Source organism: Haemaphysalis longicornis, unplaced genomic scaffold, assembly GCF_048455015.1.
Source record: "Haemaphysalis longicornis isolate Haplotype H1 unplaced genomic scaffold, Haemaphysalis longicornis Haplotype H1 scaffold_7, whole genome shotgun sequence".
NCBI lineage: Eukaryota > Metazoa > Arthropoda > Arachnida > Ixodida > Ixodidae > Haemaphysalis > Haemaphysalis longicornis.
In genome coordinates this window covers 12,081,942-12,104,231 of record NW_027526422.1, presented here as the reverse complement: position 1 = coordinate 12,104,231, position 22,290 = coordinate 12,081,942, and the positions used below count along the sequence as shown (strand labels likewise).

Below are 22,290 nucleotides of genomic sequence, written 5' to 3'. Positions count from 1 at the left end.
TAGAGCTTCACTGGTGGTCCACTTCCCCGGAGCGAAAAGACTCGTCATTTTTTCTTCTAACGCCACCTCCGACTCTGCCGAGCGCTTCGTATAAAAGTTTTAATCGCGGTTATTAAGAGACAGCGCAAGCTGACTCCACGGTACTCTTAACAGATACGAGGCGACGCCGCCACTACTACTTCGCGCGTGGGCATGTGCGGAGTAGACCATCTTAATTATTCGCCAGTTTATTCCGTCTGCGAGATTCCTCTCCAAGCAAGTTTCTGCACCGAAAAATTCCCGCTTCTCCACGAAGTGAATCATGACGAGTGGGCGAAGCACTGGGGATCGTTCTGACCGTAAATCCCCCGTGGCGTTGCCCACTCGCGCATGTAAATGAGTGACAACGCGTGTGTACAGTATATACAATTCCAATCCAATCCGACACAATTCAATTTAATCCAATCCAATGAAATCCATTTCAATCCAATATAATCGAAATCCAATCCAATCCAATCTAATGCAATGCTCCTCGCGCATGCGCAACGCTGTGTACACGGACGCCAATCCCCGCACAAAGCGAGGTCCTAAGGTGCTTCGCCCCTAAAATCCGCCTGGTCTGGCTTCCAGACCAGGATGAAATTCTACTTTGGCTTCTGCGTAACCTTAGACGGGGCGACCGCGGAGTGCTAACCGTCTAGTTTAATCCAAATTTTGGTGTACTTCTGGGGATTTTTGTACATTTTTTGTGCGCCTTGACGCTAGAGATCAAGGTCACGCCGCGGCGATCATCGGCGGGCCGTGTCGGGACCTCAGCAACACTGTATACTTGTTGCGTCTACAGACCCCCCGCAGTAAGAGCAGACAGAAAGAGCCGCCCGAAACCAGTCCTGCCGGCACGGCGTGAACTGCGGGCGCGCAAATTTGCACAGCTTTTGAACAAGGAGTCTTCGTGCGTGGGGCTCTGCACAGTCTCGCAACTGCCGAGGGGCGGCGACCTGTTCCTCCGACGGCGCGACCTCACGCCGGCGGAGTACGGTGCGCGGGTGGGCGTGACGCGTACATTCGCGGGTTTAGATTGCGCTCCACGCGGTTTTCGTTTTATTTTCCCGCGTGATTGGCAGGTTTGGGTGGCATGTGGGACGACCCAGCTCGCGGAGAAGTCAGGTTAGGAGCTAACCAAGCAGCCGCAGAGCTGCGCTTGGCTTTAAGGGCCCAAGGATTTGAAATGACAGCTGCGGCAGGGGCCCTTTCTGAGAGAATTGCAACCGCGGGTTAATTACACTTCGGCGCCAACAAGCGTTTAAAAACCGTATCGCGAACGAGTACTCACTATTTAATAGTTACCCATCACTCTTATACCGACTGACCGCAATGTGTTCCGCTACGTTTTGAGGCCCGTCCCTGACGCTTGGCGGCGTATTCTCAGTTTGAAGAAAGCGCTGTATTCGAATACACCCTTTTATTCTTCGAAGTTGTTCATGGTCCCAACAATAACCCCCGCTTTCAACGAAATGCATCTTACAACGAAGCCAGTTTCCTGTTCTGAGGGCTTTGATTTAGCGAGGGTTGACTGTATACACTGTTTTCCCGCGCGCCCCATCGACAAGAACGGGTGCAGCCAAAATGTATGTCCATTACGACTCGCAGGCAAATGTCGTTGACGCATTGCAAAACGTAGCACGTCGATCTCGTGCGCATGCATGCGTACCTGTATAAAGAAGAAAAAAAAACAAAGAGAGGGGAAAGGAGCCTCTACAGTCAAACACAGGAGACAGAGGTGCGAAGCAAAAAGCGTGGATCAAATAAAAAGAAAGCAATTAGCTTAGAGACGGTTATATTAAAATAAGTATGAACGAAAAGTGAAAATAAGCGTTGCTCCAAAAATAAAAGCAATGGCTCTGATATTATCGTCATTATTATTGTTATTCTAATAATGCCCTTGCGGAGGACGCCATAACGTCAACTAAACCACGCAGACAATAAGCGAAGTCGCGGGCTTCGTTCCTGGCCATCTGCAGTGCAACCCCGGTTCCGTGGCACGGCGCGCCTTTAATAAAGATTGGAATGTTGGTGGCGAAAGGGTGGACCTATTGGCAGCTCAGACGGTGCTTCGGAACGTTACGAACAGTGACGCAATCTGACGTTGAGGTTGGACGAACGCGTGCCGGATTCCTCTTTCAAGGAACGTCGAAGGCAGCTGTAAACACCTCACTGCGTTAAATCTTACAGTCTGCAGCACACGCCCTAAGCTTCTGTACCGCTTCCTTTCTTTTGTCGCTTTGTTTTCACTCCCCCTTCATCCACACCCTCGTACCACTTTCTTTTTGCGGGCGCGGAGGAGTGCGAGCTTTTTTCTTTCTCGAGAAACGTGCACACTGCGCATGCTTCAGACAGGGTCGTATCCAAACTTGGCTTTATTCCAGTCCATCAATCCAGACGGCCATAGTCCGGACTGCCCGAGATGTGGACAGAAAAGTGATTTAGAATACATGCTCTGGGGATGCCCCTCGTTACAGAGAGGCCCGAATAGCTGCACCGAAAAAGAGTGGAGCTTTGCGCTACGAAGCTCCGAGTTTTCACGTCAGTTATGGGCTGTCCAGAGAGCCCACGGTGCGGCGGTGAAGCTCGGACTTGCCCTCCCAACGTGGGAGCGGCCCGCGGCTTCATCACCCCCCTGAAAAGGGGGGCACCGGAGTCTCTCAGGACCACCAATGAAGTTCCTTGTCTGTCTGTTTGTTGAGACACGTGCGTTCAAAAGTGCCGCCCTTGCATCACCTTTCTCGCCAATTTCGTTACGTCGGTAACGAGAACACACTTGCCTTCCACAGAGCGGTATTAAATGGACCTCAAGCACGTTTTGCCGAAAGTGGCGCCGATATTAATCATAACACGGGCGAACAGCAGAATTTCGATGACAGAAAGGATAGAGCTACATAGCAAGCAGACCCGTGAAATATCATTACGGGCCAGCGAGGGATCCGCCCACCATAAATCCCAGTGTTTTTATTTTTTTTATAGAAAAATTTATATAGGCGCTATATGCTTGATAGCGAAACTAACACGAGTTTAGGCTTGCAATGCGGCTGCAAAAGAGAATTATGGAAAATAACCCCAGTGCTTCTGGAACCGCCGCTGTGACTCAGTGGCTATGCATCATTGTGCTGCTCAGCCCAGGGAGGCTGGTTCGATCCCCGGCCGCGACGGCCGCTTTTCAGATGGAGGCGAAAAGCGAAAACTCCAGTGTGCACGAGATTTCGGCGCCCGTTAAATATCCCCCCGGTGGTCTAAATTAATCCGGAGCCCTCCACTACGGCGCGCCTCATCGCCTGTGTAGCGTCGGCGCGTTAAAACCCACAATCAATCAACCTCAGTGTTCTTATCAAGAATCGCCTGTAGAAAGAAAGATATTACGTCATGTTTTCCTTTTACCAGTTGCGCTGACTTATGCGCTGAGTAATGTCCAGAGACTACCGCACGAGTGTGCGGTAGTCTCTGTGGCAACATCGCTCGTCGAAAACCCACCACAACCCGCAGTTCGTTCTGGTAGACTCTTCCGCCGGCCAGTATAGTGTTTTCCTGAGAACTACCGTGGTTGTGCACACGACGTGACGTGATAGAGGTCACGTGTCCGGTGACGTAGGCTGCGTGATGAAGAAATGAGGGTATGGCCCTGTCAGTGCGGAGCCTGTATGTGACCGAATGGCTGTGCAACTCCGAATGGAATGGCGTCAGCGTGCACGAAGGCGGAGCACCGTCAGCCAGCCCGACGGCTGAGGAAGAGAGGGCCAAAAAGAGCACAGTATTTCCGAGAGGGTCCGAGTCCTTTCTTTTGTACTTGTGTTCAGCGTTAAGTCATTTTGTTTTTTATGTACACCAACTATCCCATCAGCAGTTCTTTAAAGACCACTAAGTTATTCCAAAAGGCGATGCCGCGAAGAGGGGATTGCGCATGCGTTGAAATGTGTCTTCGGTAAGACAGACAGGGAGAAAAGCTCACGGGCTAAGTCGAACCACGCTTGAACTCAAGTTTTATTTTTTGCAATTGCCTCAAAACGCAATTGCTATATTTTTTTTTGCAGGTGATGACATAGACCCGTGCTGCTTTCCCTACTAACGCATCAAAGGCTAAAATCGTGCGATCGTTCTACTTCCCTCTATCTCTCTCATCGTTTGTAAGAAGCTTGTTTACAAGCGGTGTGTTCTTACACCAACTAAGCAGCCCATGTAAGATTCGACGATATCCAATTTCATGCCGAGTTTTCTTCTACGAAAGCCCTCCTGTTTGTCTTGACGTAAAATTTTTATCGAAAGTTTCTAAGCCCTGCCGAAATACTGTCGACGCTGCAAAAAGATTACAGGCCCAGCAACAAGGTTGGAGTTCCTGCTAAATGTTTATAAACGATGCAGAGTTCAACATACAAGACTACCTCTTGAGTGACGCTAATGTTTTATGTTAGAAAGCTGTCGGGAGCGCTTTCTCTTCTCACCGTCAGAAAATAATCCGTCCATACTTGAAATTTAAGTCCTTGCGGTCTATACACTATAATTCTTTGCGGTCTATACACTTTTTTGTTGTGGCCAAGAAACTTTTGACAAGGACTGCTTATAAGTTACGGACGCAAGTTCGAAGCCGAAATTAATTCTTGGCCCTCCATCGGCTTCAATGTGAAATCCCTAGGGATCCTGTTCTTCGTATTTGGCTGAATCAAAGAAGGCACCAGAAATCTAACCCGCGGTCCCGTGCCCTAAATGTACCAAGGCAAGAAAAGCAGCGTGTGATCAGACACGTATACACCACTGTGCTTCCCCAAACCAGGGGAAAAAACGAAGCGTTCTGCGGACTTCTCTGGCGCGGAAATTCACCTGTGCTGAACTTTCCGGGGCCCAGGTAAACGGATGCAACGCCGTCTCGAATAAAAAAACGCCTGAGGGCAGTACACCTACCCCATGCGTACTGTTATGCTGGAAAGGTCACTCTCCCCGCCCTCTTGCTCGTCAATACAATGGATTGACCGGGAAAAGTAAGCATAAGTGGAGAGAGAGAGAGAGAGAGAGAGAGAGAGAGAGAGAGAGAGAGAGAGAGAGAGAGAGAGAGAGAGAGAGAGAGAGAGAGAGCTTTAATAAGAGTCGCAGCGAGCGGGCAGAAGCAGAAGTGGAGTGCATGAGTATATTGCCCTTTCCCCAACTCTCCCTGCTCGCCTGGGGTTTCGGCGGCGATGCCACACGCGTGGCCGATTGCAGCGGGATTGCATACGCCTGAAACGCCATCGACGTGCGGGGCAACACGCGCCGGTTCGAAACGTACGTGATGTGGGCCAGCCCCCGAGATGCAGCTGGAGAAACAGATTCCTTTAACGCGGCTTTTTTTTTTTTTTTTTTCGCGGGAAGTTTGAACAATCCAAACTGTCGTTTCCATCCCACCAAAATCATCACACTATTGTGTGACGTCAGTCAGTCAGTAATTTTACAGATCGCTAACGCATATACCTTGTACAATTTACGCCCGAACAAAATAAATCTGTAAAACGAAAATTGCCACATTGATTGAAGGGTGAGGCAATATCAAACTACATTGAGTCATTGTGACGTCATTGTTGCAACTTACGATGCCGCGACGAGGGGCGGCTGCTGCTTTCACTTCTCTCCAGTTTTTAGAAATAAACATAAGCTTAAACTCCCACTGCATAGTTAAAGGAAGGTTTAACCAGAAGTGAATAATGCCGCCCCGATAGCGGGGGTTCGGCAAGCTCACTTTCGTTTACCACGTTAAAACAGGACTGCAGAACCGCCTCACGACGATATACGTTATAGATTTCCGGAAAAATAAATTATACCGTCGGTTTGAAACTGGGCTATGCTGACAGAACTCAACGAGTTACTGGAGACGTATGGATTCCTTTCCACTATGTGTTGTACTTGAACACGCACACGGGCAGCAGAAAATATGGAGGTCTCGCGAAGACGCGTGCCGACTTGTATCCTGTTTCACTGAGGCGCCCGTGTGTAAAGCGCGCGCGAATACGAACGACTCGCACGGCGCGCTCCTTCCGAGTCCCGACCTTGCGTCACCGGTGTAGTTCACCAACTGGTCTGCGCCGGGACAGTGGCTGAACGAGGCTGTACGCTATCTGAGAGTTTCGGGGCACGGTCATTCATTCGAGATCCACTCCCCCTCCACACCGGCGCGCGCGCCAGAAAACCGAGTCCGTGCAAAAGGAGGAAGTATCCGACTCACAGATCTGCGGATGTACGGCATGACCGGAAGACGCTGCAGGCCCCCCGACGAAAAAAAGAAGAGGATAGTAACGTGGGAGCGGGAGAAATGTCGACCGGCTGGCGCGACGACCGAACAGAGGGTGTGAGCGCCGCGGCGGCGCCCGATTGGACGACGCCAGCCACGTCACGGACGAGCCCCCACCGCCGCCACGTTTTATTCTTGGAGTGGCGCGAGAGCTGCACAGCGCCGGTGCACCGTACGTCGCGCTTTCCTGTTTTTCTGGAACGTTAACATGAAACCGGCTGCGGCGGCGGCGGTGGTTAAAAAGCGATCCTCCCTCGCTCATCTCGCCAGCGGCTCGTGTGCGTGCGCGACCGAGTTTCCGTCGCGCAAGCGGCCGGCAATTGCGCTCTGCAGAGAGACATCGACGAGTCCGTACGACGCGTCTGTCAGGGAAAGTTCAAGGCCGTCGACGCAGAGCGGATTTGAAATTTCGAGTTCGAGAAGCTGAAGGCAACGCATGGGCTACGAGCCGCGCCCTATAGTGGACGGATGTGAATGGTTTCTAAGCCAGCTGAGGTCGTTTAAAAGGCAGTAAACGTCACGTACACGAGTGTATACGTGTATTTTGGTTTGGTCTTAATATGAACATAAGTTAACCAGTCAGATGGCTGCGGGCATATACCAGCTGCGCGAACTCATGCCACTTTACTCCTCGATTACAAAGATTTTGGCCAAAGACTTATTTGGCTATATAGCAGTCTCGTCATTCAGAAGTAGAAAAGAGAGGTGACAGTTGCAGTATAACGTGTCAAAAACTGCTCTTAAACTGTGAGGCACACCGTTAGCTTGCGAGAAGCACTTTTGTTTTTGCGCCTCCAACAAAGAAAACACCTCCGAGGCCAGGAGTCGAACCGCGACCCTGTGCTCACCGACCAGCACCTCGCCACCCCTCCCCACAACCGGAAAATGAAAGCACGACTGAGTCAGATCGGTTAAGCGGCTCTTAGGCTCACGAAGCAAAAGAAGTGCACGATGAAGATGAAAGTGGAGTATTTAACTCGAGACATGTCGCATTGGTTTGAGGAAAAATTAAGCACCCGCATTTAAATTGAGGTAACGCTTCATGAAAGACACCGAGCTAGGTCCCCTGCCAATAAATGTGTACGACCTGGTGACGAGATGGGGGGTGGGGGGGGGGGGGGTGAATACTTTTGCTGCCTGGCTGGCGGAGAATCTGAGGTCACAAGCACAATGCCGCCGCAACTAGTGGAGCCAGACATCGGGCCGTCGACTGCGCGCTGCCGTGACGGTCAGATGAGCACGCGGTTTTGCGAAACACTGAATAGCCGTTCGACAGAAGCCTCCGCCAACAAGACCACCTTCATCACCACGTTCCGAGGTGGTCCTCTCCATTCGGCCAGTGTCCACAACGGGGCCTCCTAAACGGCGCCCAGCTCTTGTCGAGAACGGTGTGTTTGCACTGCGGCGCGCACGAAATGCGATCTCGGCGCGATAAGGGAGCGGCAGGATCGTTATCCGCACCGTGGCAACGCAGGCTGAACTGGGCACGCTTGGTCGGCTGGCCCTACGCTACACCCTCCTCCGGTCGGCCAAGGCCGCCGCTCTCACCGGCGCTGTTCTCTTTCCTGGGGCCGAAAGCAATTACTGCGCGCAGAGAGAGACACGAGCTTTTGACAGTTATTAATGTTCGCCGTCCGCGCACGCCCACGGCGATTACAGCTATCTGCGTTCCGCCAAAATGTTTGATGGCACCGCGGACGAATTTGCTGAGCGCTGTATTTCATCATAGCCGTCTTCACGCGAAGGAACGTCCCTAGTGTAGCACGTGCCGCTGAGCTATTCCTCGGCAGTTCCGCGATCACGAGCTCCGCATCCTGAACAGACGGCGTGCCGCCGCACTACGACCCACCGCCGCTAGCTGGTGAGGAACCCATTAGGCAAGGGTCAGAAGCGATAACGTTTACGCGACTCTTCCTCCCGATTTCGCAACACCGGGCGCGGTGGAGAGCAGCAAAAGATGAGGAGTAGCTCAGTATCTCCCAGTCTGGCAATGACTGTGCGCATGCGTAGTGGTGAGAGATTTATCCCACGAGAGACGGCAACTCCGCGCAAGTTTTGTGTTTAATTAGCACCGCCCAAGAATGCTCCTGAACGTGAGATGTCTTTCGTTGTCAGAGACCTCTAATCTTTTTTTTTCCAGATTAAAAATGTCCTACTTGAGCTCTAGCCATCTCTGTGGCGCTCCTTCCCTCCAAGATTCTTCGTCATGCAGCAGCACGGCTTCTAGATTTGGGATCATGATTCACGAAGTCTTTGTTTAACCCGCCGCACGACGCTGTTCATCCACACCACTCGCTGAGTAAGCAGGGAAGAATCGTTCACCCTGGCTGGTGCACGACCGGCGAACACAGATAAGGTTCGCCTCAGTACTGTGCCTTGCGCGCACATGATCGGCCTTAGCACTGCGACAGACCTCCTTCTAACATCTTGATCGGGCTGGACGCACCACGCAATCGCCGCGATGCCAGTGATGTTGCACGCTGCCGTGCAAAGGAAGGCGTGAAGGCGAGGGAAATTGCACTTCGTTGTGGCGTTATAACAAAGTTAGCACGCCTGGTGAAAGCCGGGCTCGGATGCACACAGTTCGCTTGGCGGCCTCGGACATCGGCTTCAACGCAATTAGCAGATGCGGCGAGAGGATTCAAAGGCCGAGGCAAGGCGCGGCCTCATCGGAGCCCCCACAGAGCACTGGGCATTCGAGGTGGCGTAACCCGTTGATGACAGAATGCTGGGGTGTGCGCCAACCACTCTCGTCCCCTCCCACCCTATTTGCCTTCCAACAACTTATATTTGCCCTTCATTACCATCTCCGGCAAAGATGTGCCACTTCGTAATTAACCTTCTCTTCACCTCCGGCCGTCCGTCTACGCGGGGGCTGCTGATGAGCAAGGCACGCGCGCATGCAAGGAAAGCCAGACTGCGTCACAGGGAGGAGCAAGAGTGGGCGGTGTAGGAGAACGAAGCGGGGCGTGAAGCAGGCACTGGCCTCCCCAGCCAGGACGAAGTTGCCTGAACGAGGAGCGCAACCCTCTCGGGCGTACGAGTGGCTGAAGGTGAAAAACAAGTTAATAATTTGCGCGCTAAAGAGCGCATTCTAACGTGCCGCGCCGACGCGTCTGCGCGCGCTTGATCTGGCCGTATGCTCACCTCTGGTAGGTCAACATTTCTAAGCAACGGATTTCTCCGGTACGGGGCTATGAATTTTGTTTGTGGTAAAACATTTCTCTGCATTGCATACAGTAGAACCCCGCTCTTACGTTCCTCAGTGCTGCGCTTCCCGGCTGCAACGTTCTTTTTGTCTAGTTCCGGCGCAGCTCACATAGAGTCCCGTGTTACCAAAATCCTCACTGTTACACCGTGGCTCAGATCACATTCCCAAATAATTCGTCGCAATCTGACACTCCGAGCCCGCCCGCGCCCGCCCGTGCAACGTGCGCGGACCGCCATTTTGACGTTTGACGAGCCTTGGCCTCGCTTGGCTACGGAACTGACTGCATGAAGCCGCACACGGGTGCAATTCATCCCCACTAGATGCCCTATGTTACTCTATGCTATCACCATCATCACTGCGCTTACAACAGAAGTTTCACTTGAATGTCGAAAGTGCGGCGTTGCATTAAAAGCACCACCGCATGAGTAGCACGCGCTCTCGTCGTCATCGTGCGTTTCACGCTTTGAGAACACCGTTAAACTTGCAACCGCGAACTTTGTCGTGCCTCGATGGCGTCGCGAAAACGGGATGCGCTTTCCCTTCAGGAAAAGCTTGACGTAGACAAGCAGACAGCGCGGAAGAGAGTCGACATCGCTAGGGACCTTGCATTGCCATGCGTGGTGTTTTCCAGCAATCCCAAGAAGTCGCAATCATACATTCTCGAGTTTTTTTAAGGCTCGAAAGCCAAAGTCGCAGAAATACATGGTTACAAGTCAAAGATACACTGTTTTCGTTCATTTTCGAAGGTTTCCTCACTGCTGCGTTTTCTTGTTACGTTTTGTTTCCCCGGCTGGTGAAAAACGTATGAACGGGGTTCCACTGTACATGAGCACTGCAACAGCGGCAGCAGCGACTGCCTGCGCAAAGAGCACGACGCCTGCCTAATGGGCGCCAGGCCAGCAATGGCTGGTCTCTTGTCTGGGCCAGCCAGACAACGATTGCTGCGTAGCCTCGGCCAAACAGGGATCACCGGAGTGATTCCCGAACGCCACGACTTCGCTTTGAAGCAGGCTGAATGCTCGTGTCTGAAAGCTTGAATTACCCCCCCTGAAAAGACAAGTGGGCCTTATTTCAAAACTGAAGCGGGCAGTGTTACTCCGGCGAAGCGCAGAGTGTTGCCAAATACCGGCGTGCCGCTTCGGGGGGAAACGCGGCGCGACGCAGACTGGTCGATAACCTCGCGGTTAACTGCGACAACGCTCTCCCGTTTTCTTCCCTGTCGAGGACGCCCTTGAAACACGCTCCCGGCGGCGATCGATGTGGACCTGAGCGCACACGTAGCGTCCGTTCCGGCCCTCCATTGGCCGGCGACGGACACACACCCCGAGTGACGCCGCCGAAACCCGCTGAGGCCAGAGAACCCGTTAGTGCGCGGTCGGCCAGGAGGTCGACAGTTAAAAATATATCTGTTTGTCGGCGGCGCGCGCCGTGGACTCGGCTTACAAAATAGAGGCGCGTGTCGCCGTTTGTTTTTGCCTTGGTCGCCGACCGACGAACTTCGCTCAGGCTTGCAAGTATGAAATGTCGAGGCAGTGGAGCACGCAAGTTTTCATTTCGAAGGGTGAAGAGAGCGGGGGGGGGGGGGGGGGGGGGCACACCCGCCACAAAAAGAGGAAAGATAGAGAGAACATAAAAGCAGAAAAAAAAATGCTTGCATAAATAAAAGCAACGCATCGTATAAAAATTAAAAATGAAACCATCAAGGTGCTGGAGGGCATTCTACGTGACCTTTCTGGCTTCCTTCAGAGGCATTTCAAAATGGCTTATCGTCGTGGTGAAAGCAGCCATCGAGCCGGCGTAAATGAGAGCGAAAACTGTTACGAAAGGTGAAGTCAGCCCACTAACGACAGGGCTTGTTGCTTCACAAAGGAACAACCGCGAGATAAAAGGGCGAAAAAAGCTCAGTGCGTAGCTAGAGCGACAAAAATATCATCATCAACAACAATAGCCCACTAGGTCCACTGCAGGACGATGGCCTCTCCCATCGATCTCCAACCACTCCTCAGCTCGATGCCATTCTTTGCCTCCGAATTTCCTTGTTCGGCCCTCCATCGAGTAATTGGCCGTCCTCCTCTTCTAGACCCGTCTCTGGGCGTCCACTCTGTCACCCTGGTAGTCCACTGGTTGTCATTTCGCCTAACCATGCGTGTTTGGCCCAAGTCCATTTCTTTTTATTTACCTGAACTATGCTATCTTCTACTCTAGTTAGTCCTCTCATCCAAGAAGCTCGTTTCCTTTCCCTCATCGTAACTCCTATCATTGCACTTCCCATGTCCCGCTGAGCCGACCTAAGTTTGTTTTCCAGTTGTTTAGTCATCACCGGTGGTATGCGTTGGGTGTAATTTTTCTTTTGAGTGATAGAGGTAGCTTGCTTTTTATTATTTGGGAGTGTTTGCCAAGTGCACCCCAGCGCATGATTACTCTACGCCGGATTTCTTCCTAGCGGTTGGGATCAGCACAGATGACTTGACCGAGGTAGTTATAGATTTATTTAGTTAGAAAAATTTCATCAGCGCTCTTTATACGACGATACGCCGAGTTGGTGACATCTTCCACCCCCTTCTGTACAACAGTGCGTCGATTAGTCACTGCGAGACCAAATATTTACAGAGAACGATGCCCCAAGCTCTCAATAACACCCCACGCGGGCACGGAGGCAACTCGTATCACACGTCATTTGCATCTAATGCGAGCGCGAGTTCATGGCACTGACTTTCCGCGGACTGCTACAGGACATCCCTTGTCATTCCGGGACCTCAATTACGTGCTCTCCCGTTATCGCGCAGCTCGCCTCACTAATGGCGGCGTGCAGAGCCGGCAGACGGGGTCCTTCGCCTCACACACCCAAGCGGCCACAACGCATCGGTTGTCGCGTACGAGCACGACAAATAGCGTTGGCAAACACGGCAAGCGCGTATTATCTATGTACACGTGGTGCATACACAAGGGACCCAAATTCACCGATAAAGAAAAACATGGCCTACTCGAATGACGCAATTGTTACCGCCTGTTAGGTCTGTTATACAGAAGGTGTAGAACATCTTTAATAAGCTGCTGAGCATTTCGCGGTTTCGAGGGACAAAGGCAGGAAAAGACCACCGTTAGGGCGTCTGGGGGCTCTCTATTGTCTCAAGCGCAGCAATGAGAATCTGCTCGACACCAGGCAAAGGCTCTGCAGTAGAGACAGACACATCGCTCGTTTCGCATTAAGACCCGCCTTTAATTCACCTCACGGTAGCGCGGCACAAAAATAGCGACCAGTCGAAACACCCCGCCGCGTACTGCCGTAGACTAGACGGGCTGCTTTACAGCTTTTCCGGAAAGTACGGGGTACTTTCAGAAGAAAAAAACGAAGAAGACTGGGAGGTATCTGACTCGTTGCCAATGTCGCCGAACACGACGACAGTCTTCTCTGACCCTGCCACGCATCTCTCTCTCTCTCTCTCTCTCTCTCTCTTTCTCTCTCTCTCTCTCTCTCTCTCTCTCTCTCTCTCTCTCTCTCTCTCTCTCTCTCTCTCTCTCTCTCTCTCTCTCTCTCTCTCTTCTTAAGCGATTCCCCTTCTCTCTCGCTCGTCCCATGACGAATGCAGTGGAGGTTTGTTCAATTCAATCTTCCCGCGTTTGCACTGCCAGCGTGCCAACTATTGGGAACATTGCGCCTCTGTTGTGTTGGAACGAGACTCAGCCAGGGGCCAGGAGCTGCTAGACGCATATGGGACCCGAGAAGAGGGTTCCAGCCCATCCGGTGCCTGCGTGCACTAGCCAATACCTTATTGGGCTCAATAAAAGTTGATTCTCTCTCTCTGCTTGGAAGAGCACGTGCCGACATCTTTCGTTTTAACGCTTGCTTTCATCTCGCCTCTCCGATTCCGTTTTTAACCCGTTCCTTTTCTTTTTCGTTTGCTACCGAGAAAACCAATCCAATGTGTGTTCTTAATTAAAAGAACGCCTTTTGGACAGGTGAATGGAAGCGACGATAAGCGCTCGTGCAACTTCGCAGGAGGCGAACGTACAAGTGAAGGCGAGAGCGAAGTTCACACAGCCAAGGAGGACTTGCACGGCGAAGCCGTCTCGGCTATTCCCCCGTAAACGAGGGGGCGTCGAGTTCGTGCACGTGAGACGAGGTCACGCGCAACTCGTTACCTCGCACCGCGGTCTGACCACGAAGAGAGAAGCGGTTTCCGCTCCGCGCTAAGCACGCAAACGCGGCGGGAGTGCTTGGGCGTGCCTGTGAGATGCCGTCTGGAGAAGATGCCGTCGGCCGCCGAGCTTCGGCCTCGAGGTTCGTCGCGCGCGCTCCGGGGGGAACACAGGGGGTCGCAGCAGCAGCAGCAGCGCGGGTTGGCCCAAATTGGCCAGCCGCCGCCGCGCCCAAGGCGACTGGGCCGTCGGCTGCCTTGGCGCGCGCAACCTCAGGCGCAGATTGCGCCGCTAAAGTGGCAATGATCCTTCGCCCGCGCAAATGGACGCCCCCTCCCGTGTAGACGCCGCTCTTTAAGCGGCGGGAAAGGTTGCGAAAGCGCGACGGAGTGCGTCACAATGTGTCCCACGACGTCAACTGCACGAGCCGAGGGGAGAAAAGAAAGTGCGGCGGCGACGAGGTCTTTCTTCGGCGGAATTTCGCTACCGCGCAGACGCGCCGTTGTCCTCTGGCTGCGGTTCGCGCACAGCGTCGAGGCAGTGCGCGCCCGCGCCAAGCTTGCGTCACAAACGAACGACACGCCAAGTGATTCACCACTATCATCATCATCATCATCATCGTTGTTCTAGTCATTTAGAAGCACCTCTCAGTGTTTTGCAACAACCATACCTGCCCGGTACCCCTCACTCTTTTTTTAAAGTTAATATTTAAGGTAGAACATACTGTTCGAGTCTGCTCCCCAAAGCAGGCCGCTCGCGCCTTGTATGCTTAAATGCGCGAAGTATCATCTTTCTTTTGCAGTTCTTGTGGATCTAAACATTAACCTTTTCTTATATACAAGCGTTAAGCTTGTAGGACGTTCAATGCTAATATTTATACCTTTTCAAAGCCGATGTTTTAGTCTGCATATGCGAAAGAGATAAATGTGTCGTGGAAAGTCTAAAAATACAGAGGTTTTAAACTGCCGACTTCCTTCCCGGCTGCTTTTCTAAACGATAGCACACTGGTTACTCTGTTATGAATGTTTTGAATGAGAAAACGGTGAATGCGTAACGGCGATATGTGCGAACCAGCGAACGAAAATTTTGTACTTGGTTGCGTTCTTTTAAAGCAGAAATAGATAAACTTTTCCTCACCACCACAGCTCTTACTGTTTCCAACCGTGCATCGAACGAGCCTTTAATAAATGAATGTTTCCCAAAAAACGCCGCAACCGGGGAAAATAAACGCAAGTGATAACATTCGGGCAGGGGAAAACGCAGTCAGTTGGCCGCGACGTTTTCTTCAAAAGGGGCACTACGTTGATGGGTCCTATGTGACCCTGAACACTAATGATTTGTTCATGGCAGCGTACCAATAAGAACACCACGTTCCAATATCAAGTCAGTTGCTTCGTAGGTCGATGTCGCCAAGGGATCGGGCATGGTAGTAACGCTGCGGAACAGAACGATGGAGCGATCGACATCTGTTTCAATTTCGAGTATTTTGGTCAAGAAGCTGTAGTAACCGCTGGAAGATATCGTTCCGTCTACTATCCGAGCGTCACTCTCACAGGGCAAGCTGTTCTTGAGGGCAGATCAGGAAAGTGATCTGCCCACCTGCCGCCAAAACTAAAAGTACTATGCTATTTTCTGAACCGTCGTACTGTTGTGGCGATTTGTAGCAGCCACGTGATATACGATGGGTTTCCCCGCGCGTATTAAATGACCGTTATATGTGATTGATTGATTGATTGATTGATTGATTGATTGATTGATTGATTGATTGATTGATTGATTGATTGATTGATTGATTGATTGATTGATTGATTGATTGATTGATTGATTGATTGATTGATTTAACGCGCCGAAGCTGCACAACGATTATAAAGCGCGCCGTAGTGGAAGGCTCCGGAATATAATTTCGAACACCCGGGGATCTTTTAGCCTGAGCCGAAATCTCAACACATGAGCTTCCTCGCTTTTCGCCTCCATCAGAAACACTTATATGTATGTTTTCCTTTTAACTGTGCATGTGATCGAGGGCGAACACTTTGCGCTCCGTATTTATGACAGGAGTAGTTTCTCAGTGGCACGCCAAGTGACGCCACCCCTTGGATACCACCCGCGCGGAAGCATTAAATGTTAATTAGCCCCGTTCTGAACAATTCCTTCCAGGCAGCGCAGGCGAAAGGCAGTGCACCAAGGGTCGTACGAGGTAGAGCAAATGCGGAAGTGAGCCGTAAGTGAATCGAGCGCAGGAAGCGTGCTACTACGCATCATCGTAGGTGTATTACACGTTCAGCCCTTCTCCGTGAAACGGAAAGAAGTAGACAGCGAGTAGGCACAATAGAAGTTTACACTACACACGCGAGCTGGAGTTGGTGTACTGAGGGGCGTCATCCCTGTGTGCTCGCCGCAACGGCGCAAATTATTCCATGCTGTGACCTAAACCTTTTCTTTTTTGGAAACGGAGGACGTTCGACTTGAGTGCGTTTGCTGCCATTCTTTTGAGATAACATTTCTTGTCGAAGGGGTCGTCTATTTTCAACCAGCAGCTTTCATCGCGTGACAAGCTATTAGTGTGTTTGTATACATGCTACTGCAATTTCCGTGCGACGGAACCATCAGAACATCATTTTTAATCAGCAATTTTCGGCACTTGAATCAGAAATTTGTAATCGTCAATTTGCAATATACAATTTGTAATCAGGGATTTGAAATCAGCAATTAGTAGTTGACAATCTGCAATTGACAGTTTGTAATCAGTCATTTCCAATCAACAATTTCATAATGCAATTTTAATTATCGATTGTTTCGCAATTTAAGTGACCTATAATTATCGCACCAGGCGCAGCTTGAGACAGATGCCCAGCGATCCCCCACCTTACGCCAGAAAAAAAAATTAAAAAAAAGAACGTCCGGAGGTGTAAACACGTTATTTTAAATGCGACGCATTTCTTGGCGAACGTTACGCAGCGGCGGCACAGCGGCCGTAATGCACCCATGACACTCCGGGGTTCTCGGACAAACTCGGACATCCGAGCAGTCTGAGCAGCCACGTTTAAGTTGAGATGGACAGGTGAAAGGACGCGGGGCTTTCTATTAAATCGGTGCGTATATGTCATGCTGTCACCTAAAGTGCACCACGCTGCTGCTCTAGTGTTTTCGCTCCGAGCCCGCAGCTGTTACTGCGACGGACGTGCAACAGGTCGACTGTTTTGCTGAACCGCGGAACATTGTGTCAAACAGGCCATCGGCGAATCCCTAAAGTTTACACGAGAAAAATGGCCGCGTATCTGCTCCTTTCTTTGCAAATATAGTCGACTGGCACCCCTGCCAAGTAAAGGTCTCCCTTCTCTTTCCCGCTCACCTCTCGTGCTGTTCCTTTCCCGTCTCGTTCTTCCCAATATAACACGCTACAGCTTTGCTCAAGTAAAATTAAATTTACCGCGTTCTACTGATCAAAGCCGGGTGTCGATGCCAGCGCTTCTGTACGGTGGAGACGCGCGTGAATTGAGGCCTCCTACTACAACATAGAACCACGATGCCCTACCGCACGAGCGTTCCAAGCGGAACGTAGATCCCATCTAGTGGAACCTTTCGTTGCTATTGCCGTTTGATTTCTTAAATGCCGCCAGGAGGTAGCGCTGGCAACAGCAGGCGACAGTTTTCTGCCGTTGATGCAGTATTTCATTTGCTATCGCAAAACCTATCATCCATTCATTTTTTAATAAAGGAACACTGCAAATATCACTTATATATAGATAGATTTTCTGCCTTATATTTGCGTAATGTCTTGTTCTTGTTCAACAATACTGGCAAGTATGAACACTGACACCGGACTTAGACGCTTAGATTTGGCTTGAGTATATAAGACTACTGCATAGATTTTTTCACTTTGGCCGGATGGCTGAAGCGAGTCACAGACAGACACAGACCAAAATTTCTGCGTTTTAATAGCCCAAGAGAGAATATCCTCTTTAAAAATCACGGCACCACGCGCTCTGTTTGTCCGTACTGTATACATTTGTGGCTTCGCGGCACGTCACACTTTCCTCGTGCATGTTCCTCGTCTTGCCCCTTGCGTCAGCAGATTTCCTCGTACAAGCTGTACGTACAGGGGCGACGCTTAATAGCATAACTGTCAAAGGCGCCGCAACTACTATTGGCACCATGAAAGTCAGGCATGTACTCTGTCGGCGCGGCGGTGCGTCCGCCCCCATGGAAACAAGAAGGAAGAAAAACATGTGCGTATATTAATTGCAATAGAGCTTATTCGTCGCTCTAACAATAAAAACGCCGAAGTTTCTGCACGGTCCCTTCGTTGCCAGAAGGGTGACCTCAAGCGAACTGTTGCTGTTAGTGAGCGCTTGTCCAGTCTTAATTCGTCCTTCGCTGCGCCACCAATAACCAGCCCAACTGCCAACGCTTCTGGGCTTCATATGCGATCTTACCTGGCTTACCTATCCACCAAATGGGCCAAGCTTGATCGGAAACACGTTCTAAGCGCAAGCACACGAATCTGGAAGCTAGACATGACCCGGTCGACCAAAGCAGTAAACTTATATTCCAGTCGGTGGCTGTAGGGATTTATTTTGGCGTGCCTTAAGCGGTTGTACTAGGCCCAATACTATTTAATTTATACACCAATGCACTTAAACTACAATTATCACCTCGAGCTTCATTGTTTGTACGAATGTCCCAACCTCTCTTTTTTTCCGGCTCCCAACTGTGTTGCTATTTTAGTTGGCACAGTTTGCCTTCTGGACGCATAGGCGACGCAAAAAAATGCATGAAAAGTTATCCCGCCGAAACCCACGCACTTGTTTATCTGCTTCACCCTGAAATAATAGCTATTAAAGGCTGCCTGGTTTGAATACAGAAGTAGCAGCAATTGGTCGGTACTACTTACAGAGCATAGAGAAAAAATATAATGACGCTATCCCACAAATTACCCTTCATTCGTCCACCTAGTTATGTACAATGCTTAACTAGAAGTTGACCATACTTCTATGCCACTAAGGCAGCTGCGAGCACCACTTCTATGCAGCAACCTCCTAACAATAAAGTTTCCAAAGAATAGGCTTAAGTCCGTTTCTCGTGTAGAATCGCACCTAATTTCAAAAGCCCGTCCTCCCAGCCAAGTAAGTGACACGTAGTGTCGTTAGTCTAAAACAATTGCTGAATCCGGAAATAGAGGCCCAGTGAGTCATGCAGGCAAGCAAGTGGAGCTATTTCGGAACCGAGGGAAATGCCAAGTGACGAAACGATCGCTTCCCTTCCTTGGCACCGTGTCCAGCTCATTAATTATGCAGCCTTAGGAAAGCGAAAGCACGTGAGAGGCAAGGATGGCGCTTTAACGGCGGCAACTGTAGCGTCAGGTTTCACTCCCTGCATGCCTGCCATTCCTGCGTACCGTAGCGTACCGTTTCAAAGACGATAGCCTTCATTGGGATACTTAAACCCAAAAAAGTTTGGTCTGTGTCCGTCCGTCCGTTCTGCCTGTCTGTCCTTCGATTCAGCCACCCGGCCAAAAGTTGACTACAATTGTCGAACGAGACGCTTATACAGGCAAAACCTTTCCAAAGTACTAAATCTGGTAGCACATACTTCATACATGTCAACAGTGTTCAGCAAAAAGAAAACATTAAGGATACTTGGGGCAAAATAAATACGTAAACGATGCTGACACTACTCATTAAATTTAAAATAGACGTCTGCGTAATTTCGCGATTGCAAAAAAAAAATTGAAGGAATCTCACACTAACGTGCAAGATTTGAAAGTAGCGAAGCTATACGCAAGCTTCACGACCATCACGAAGGTTTAGGTGCACGATTGCCGCCGATTTGCTTCTTCTTCGCTGCCGCAGCGACCTTTACTCCATCATTGTTGCTATAAGTGTGAACTTCATTCATTTTCTTGGAAGTGATAATCATTGGAAATCACCTTGGAGGGGCGAACGCTGTTACCTGCTTTTCTTGTTCCCAGCAACTGCTGCCACGGTAACGGCGAACGCTGGAGCTTTTTTTTTTTTTTTTTTTTTTTGCCAATCTTGGCCAATCTCCCAAGTGGGTATGCTTGGCTTGCAAACGTGCGCTGATGACGCTGGCCAGTCGCCGCGAGGCACGCACACACGAGTGCTCGGCATTTTATTGGTTTTATAACTGCCGGACGGTCGCCGCGAGGTCCGCTCTCACGTGCGCCCGCTCAGCCATTCCTTGGCATTTTTTTTAAATTACGACTTGCTAAACAGCTTCGCTCTTTAAAAAAAAACGTTCTAAACAATATAGTAACGACAAAACACAAAACGGGATCGCGCTGGAGCCTTGCGCTTGTGGCTCGAGCGTCGCGCGCAGCAGCAAGAAAACGCCCCAACAGGTGCCACGCCAGAAGTGTGAAAAGGGGAAATTTGAATAGAATTCAGGGAACTTTCTTGCGTTTATCACCCTCGGAGAACAGAGACAGGAGGGGAACAGCGTGAGAGCTGGGCGTGGGAGATAAGAGGCAGTTTTGTGGCAGGCCTCTTTAGAGGGCAGTTGCAGCGAAGCGAGCAGATACGCGGCAATTTTTTTTTTTTTTTGTTAAATCATATGTACGCGTTAGTTGATTATACTGCTCAGTTGTGGTGGCCCTGACCGGCACCATGGAAGAATGATCTGAAAACAAAAATGCCAAAAGGTAGCTGCGATGCGATCCGTCAACGTGACGGCGGGGGTGGTCGACACGTTGGAAGCGCTGTTGAATCCACTGACTTGGCGTTGAAGAAAAGAAACTACAGGCGAAGCAACCGACAGAGCGTTTTGTGAGCTCGATGTCGCCTCGTGAACGGCGAGCGGTGTAGAGCGGCGCTTGTTCACAGAGACCAGCGACCTCCAATTGAGCGATCTGCTTACCTTCGATGCGTACAGTTAGGGTTGGCGATTTCTTCAACGGCGGTGGACCGCAAGTGCTCGTTTTGAATGAACTTTAAGCACCATTCTACCAAGATCTTGCGTGCAGTGTTCGTCAGTTAATGACTGTCTGCTGTCATTGTCCAGCGCAAAAGTCTAAGGCCAGTTTTTAGGGCCTGTATAAAGTAAACCAACTTGTCTATTTACACTGGCCAGTCAAGGAAAGCATCAAATAAATTGAATTAAATTCTGTTTATATGACAACAGCATATGAGGGGTATTCCATACAGAGAGATATAAAAAAAAACACAGGAATAAAACTTACCACAGTATTAGCACCATTTATGGCACAAAATTCGCCACAGCCATCTAATTCGCTGCACGTTTCGCATTTATCTACAGTTGACTATTCCATTCAAGGAACCGTGAATATAAGGTGTTGAATAAAAGCTGCCGCTTTCCCTTCCCCCCTCCTGCCATTGTCAGGAGTGTCTGTACAACGCCAAAAATTTGTACGAATCACAGCAGACTGTCGACCGGGCATATGATGATGAATCTCCCAGAGGTCAAGCCAGCCTCAGCTGAAGCCTCAAACCGACCGACCCACGGCAAGTTATGAAACACGCGCGAGGCGAAGCGTAAACGCGCGTGGTCACGTCGGGCCAACCCGACGTGTTCGCTAGGGCCGAACAAGGCGGGAACGGCAAGAAGGTCGAAGGTCACATCTGCACTCATCTCAGTTTCCGACCGTCGCGGATAGGTTCGTTCACAGGGACCGCGCGCAGTCTACGCCGGCAGTCAATAAATATTGGTGCCGGGAAAAAAAAAAGGAAAAGGTGCCTGAGGCAATGACCTGCACGGGGATGTGCAGAATGCTGCCCACTCCTGCCGTGTCCCGCGCCCCGCCACAACACGCAGGCCGTGCGAGGTGATTTCCTTCTGTCCTTTGCGTTGTTATGCACAGGATGAGGGCTATAGAGAATCTTCGGGCTTCCTCTCCCCCGGCATCCTAAGTTGAAGTCACCGCGTAACTTGAACTGCAGGGCGCGAACGCATCCGCGCCAGTCGGAGCTTAAAAGGTTCGCTTCTCCCACAAACGGTTGCCCTGTTCTCGTGTGATGCTTATAGTAAGTTACGCGGCAAGCACCTCTCAATACTCCAAAGGATCTCCACCAAATTGCAGCGCAAACAACCTCGGAATGGACAATAAATCACAGGGAGCAGTGCGCGACCGGTTTCGCGGCCTTCTCCGCTATAACGTACGCTTTTTTTTTTTTTTTTTTTTACAGCGCGCGTTTCTCTCAAAATCTCATTTATCTTCCCCGCATGACTTGAGGGTCACGCACGGCATAGGTCACACGCTCACGGGGAAAAATTGGCCGCGCACCTATTCGTTTCGCTGCGAATGTCGTCTCAAGACGATAATCCTCGGCCGCCCCCGCCACGTAACTTGTCTCTCCGGGCACTTACGCTCTTCCCCTCCTTTCTCATTTCTCCCACGATGAATGTAACATGGGTTTGCTCAATTCACCGCTTGGAGCAGCTCGAGACGACACGTTTTGTTTCAGTGCTCGCCTTTACCTAGCTTCTCCTCGAAACCCCTTCTAACCATTTTTTAGGGCCGAAGCCCCTTAGGGGCTGGTGCTGTTGGCGTCTCCTGTCGTCGTCGTAATCGTCGTCTTAGGTAGTCACGGTACTAAAACACTGGGAAACTTGGTTACGGCTCACACTAGAACGTGACGCCTACTAAAAAAAAAACACCGGGACACTCGTTTACGCCTCA

At 50.6% G+C, this 22,290-nt stretch overlaps 1 protein-coding gene across 3 annotated transcripts in view; it reads right to left on the bottom strand.

Moving 5' to 3' along the window:
• LOC144144523 (solute carrier family 2, facilitated glucose transporter member 1-like) overlaps positions 1-22,290 on the bottom strand; it is a 68,871-nt gene that overhangs the window by 10,144 nt on the left and 36,437 nt on the right. The window contains exon 1 of one of the 3 annotated variants that reach the window (XM_077676010.1): positions 6,218-6,351. The exons of the other annotated variants lie outside the window; for them this stretch is intronic. Coding sequence (XP_077532136.1) covers positions 6,218-6,238 — 21 coding nt within the window. The 5' untranslated portion in view covers positions 6,239-6,351. Of the gene's footprint in view, positions 1-6,217; positions 6,352-22,290 lie in introns of those variants that run through there. 3 annotated transcript variants of the gene reach the window in all.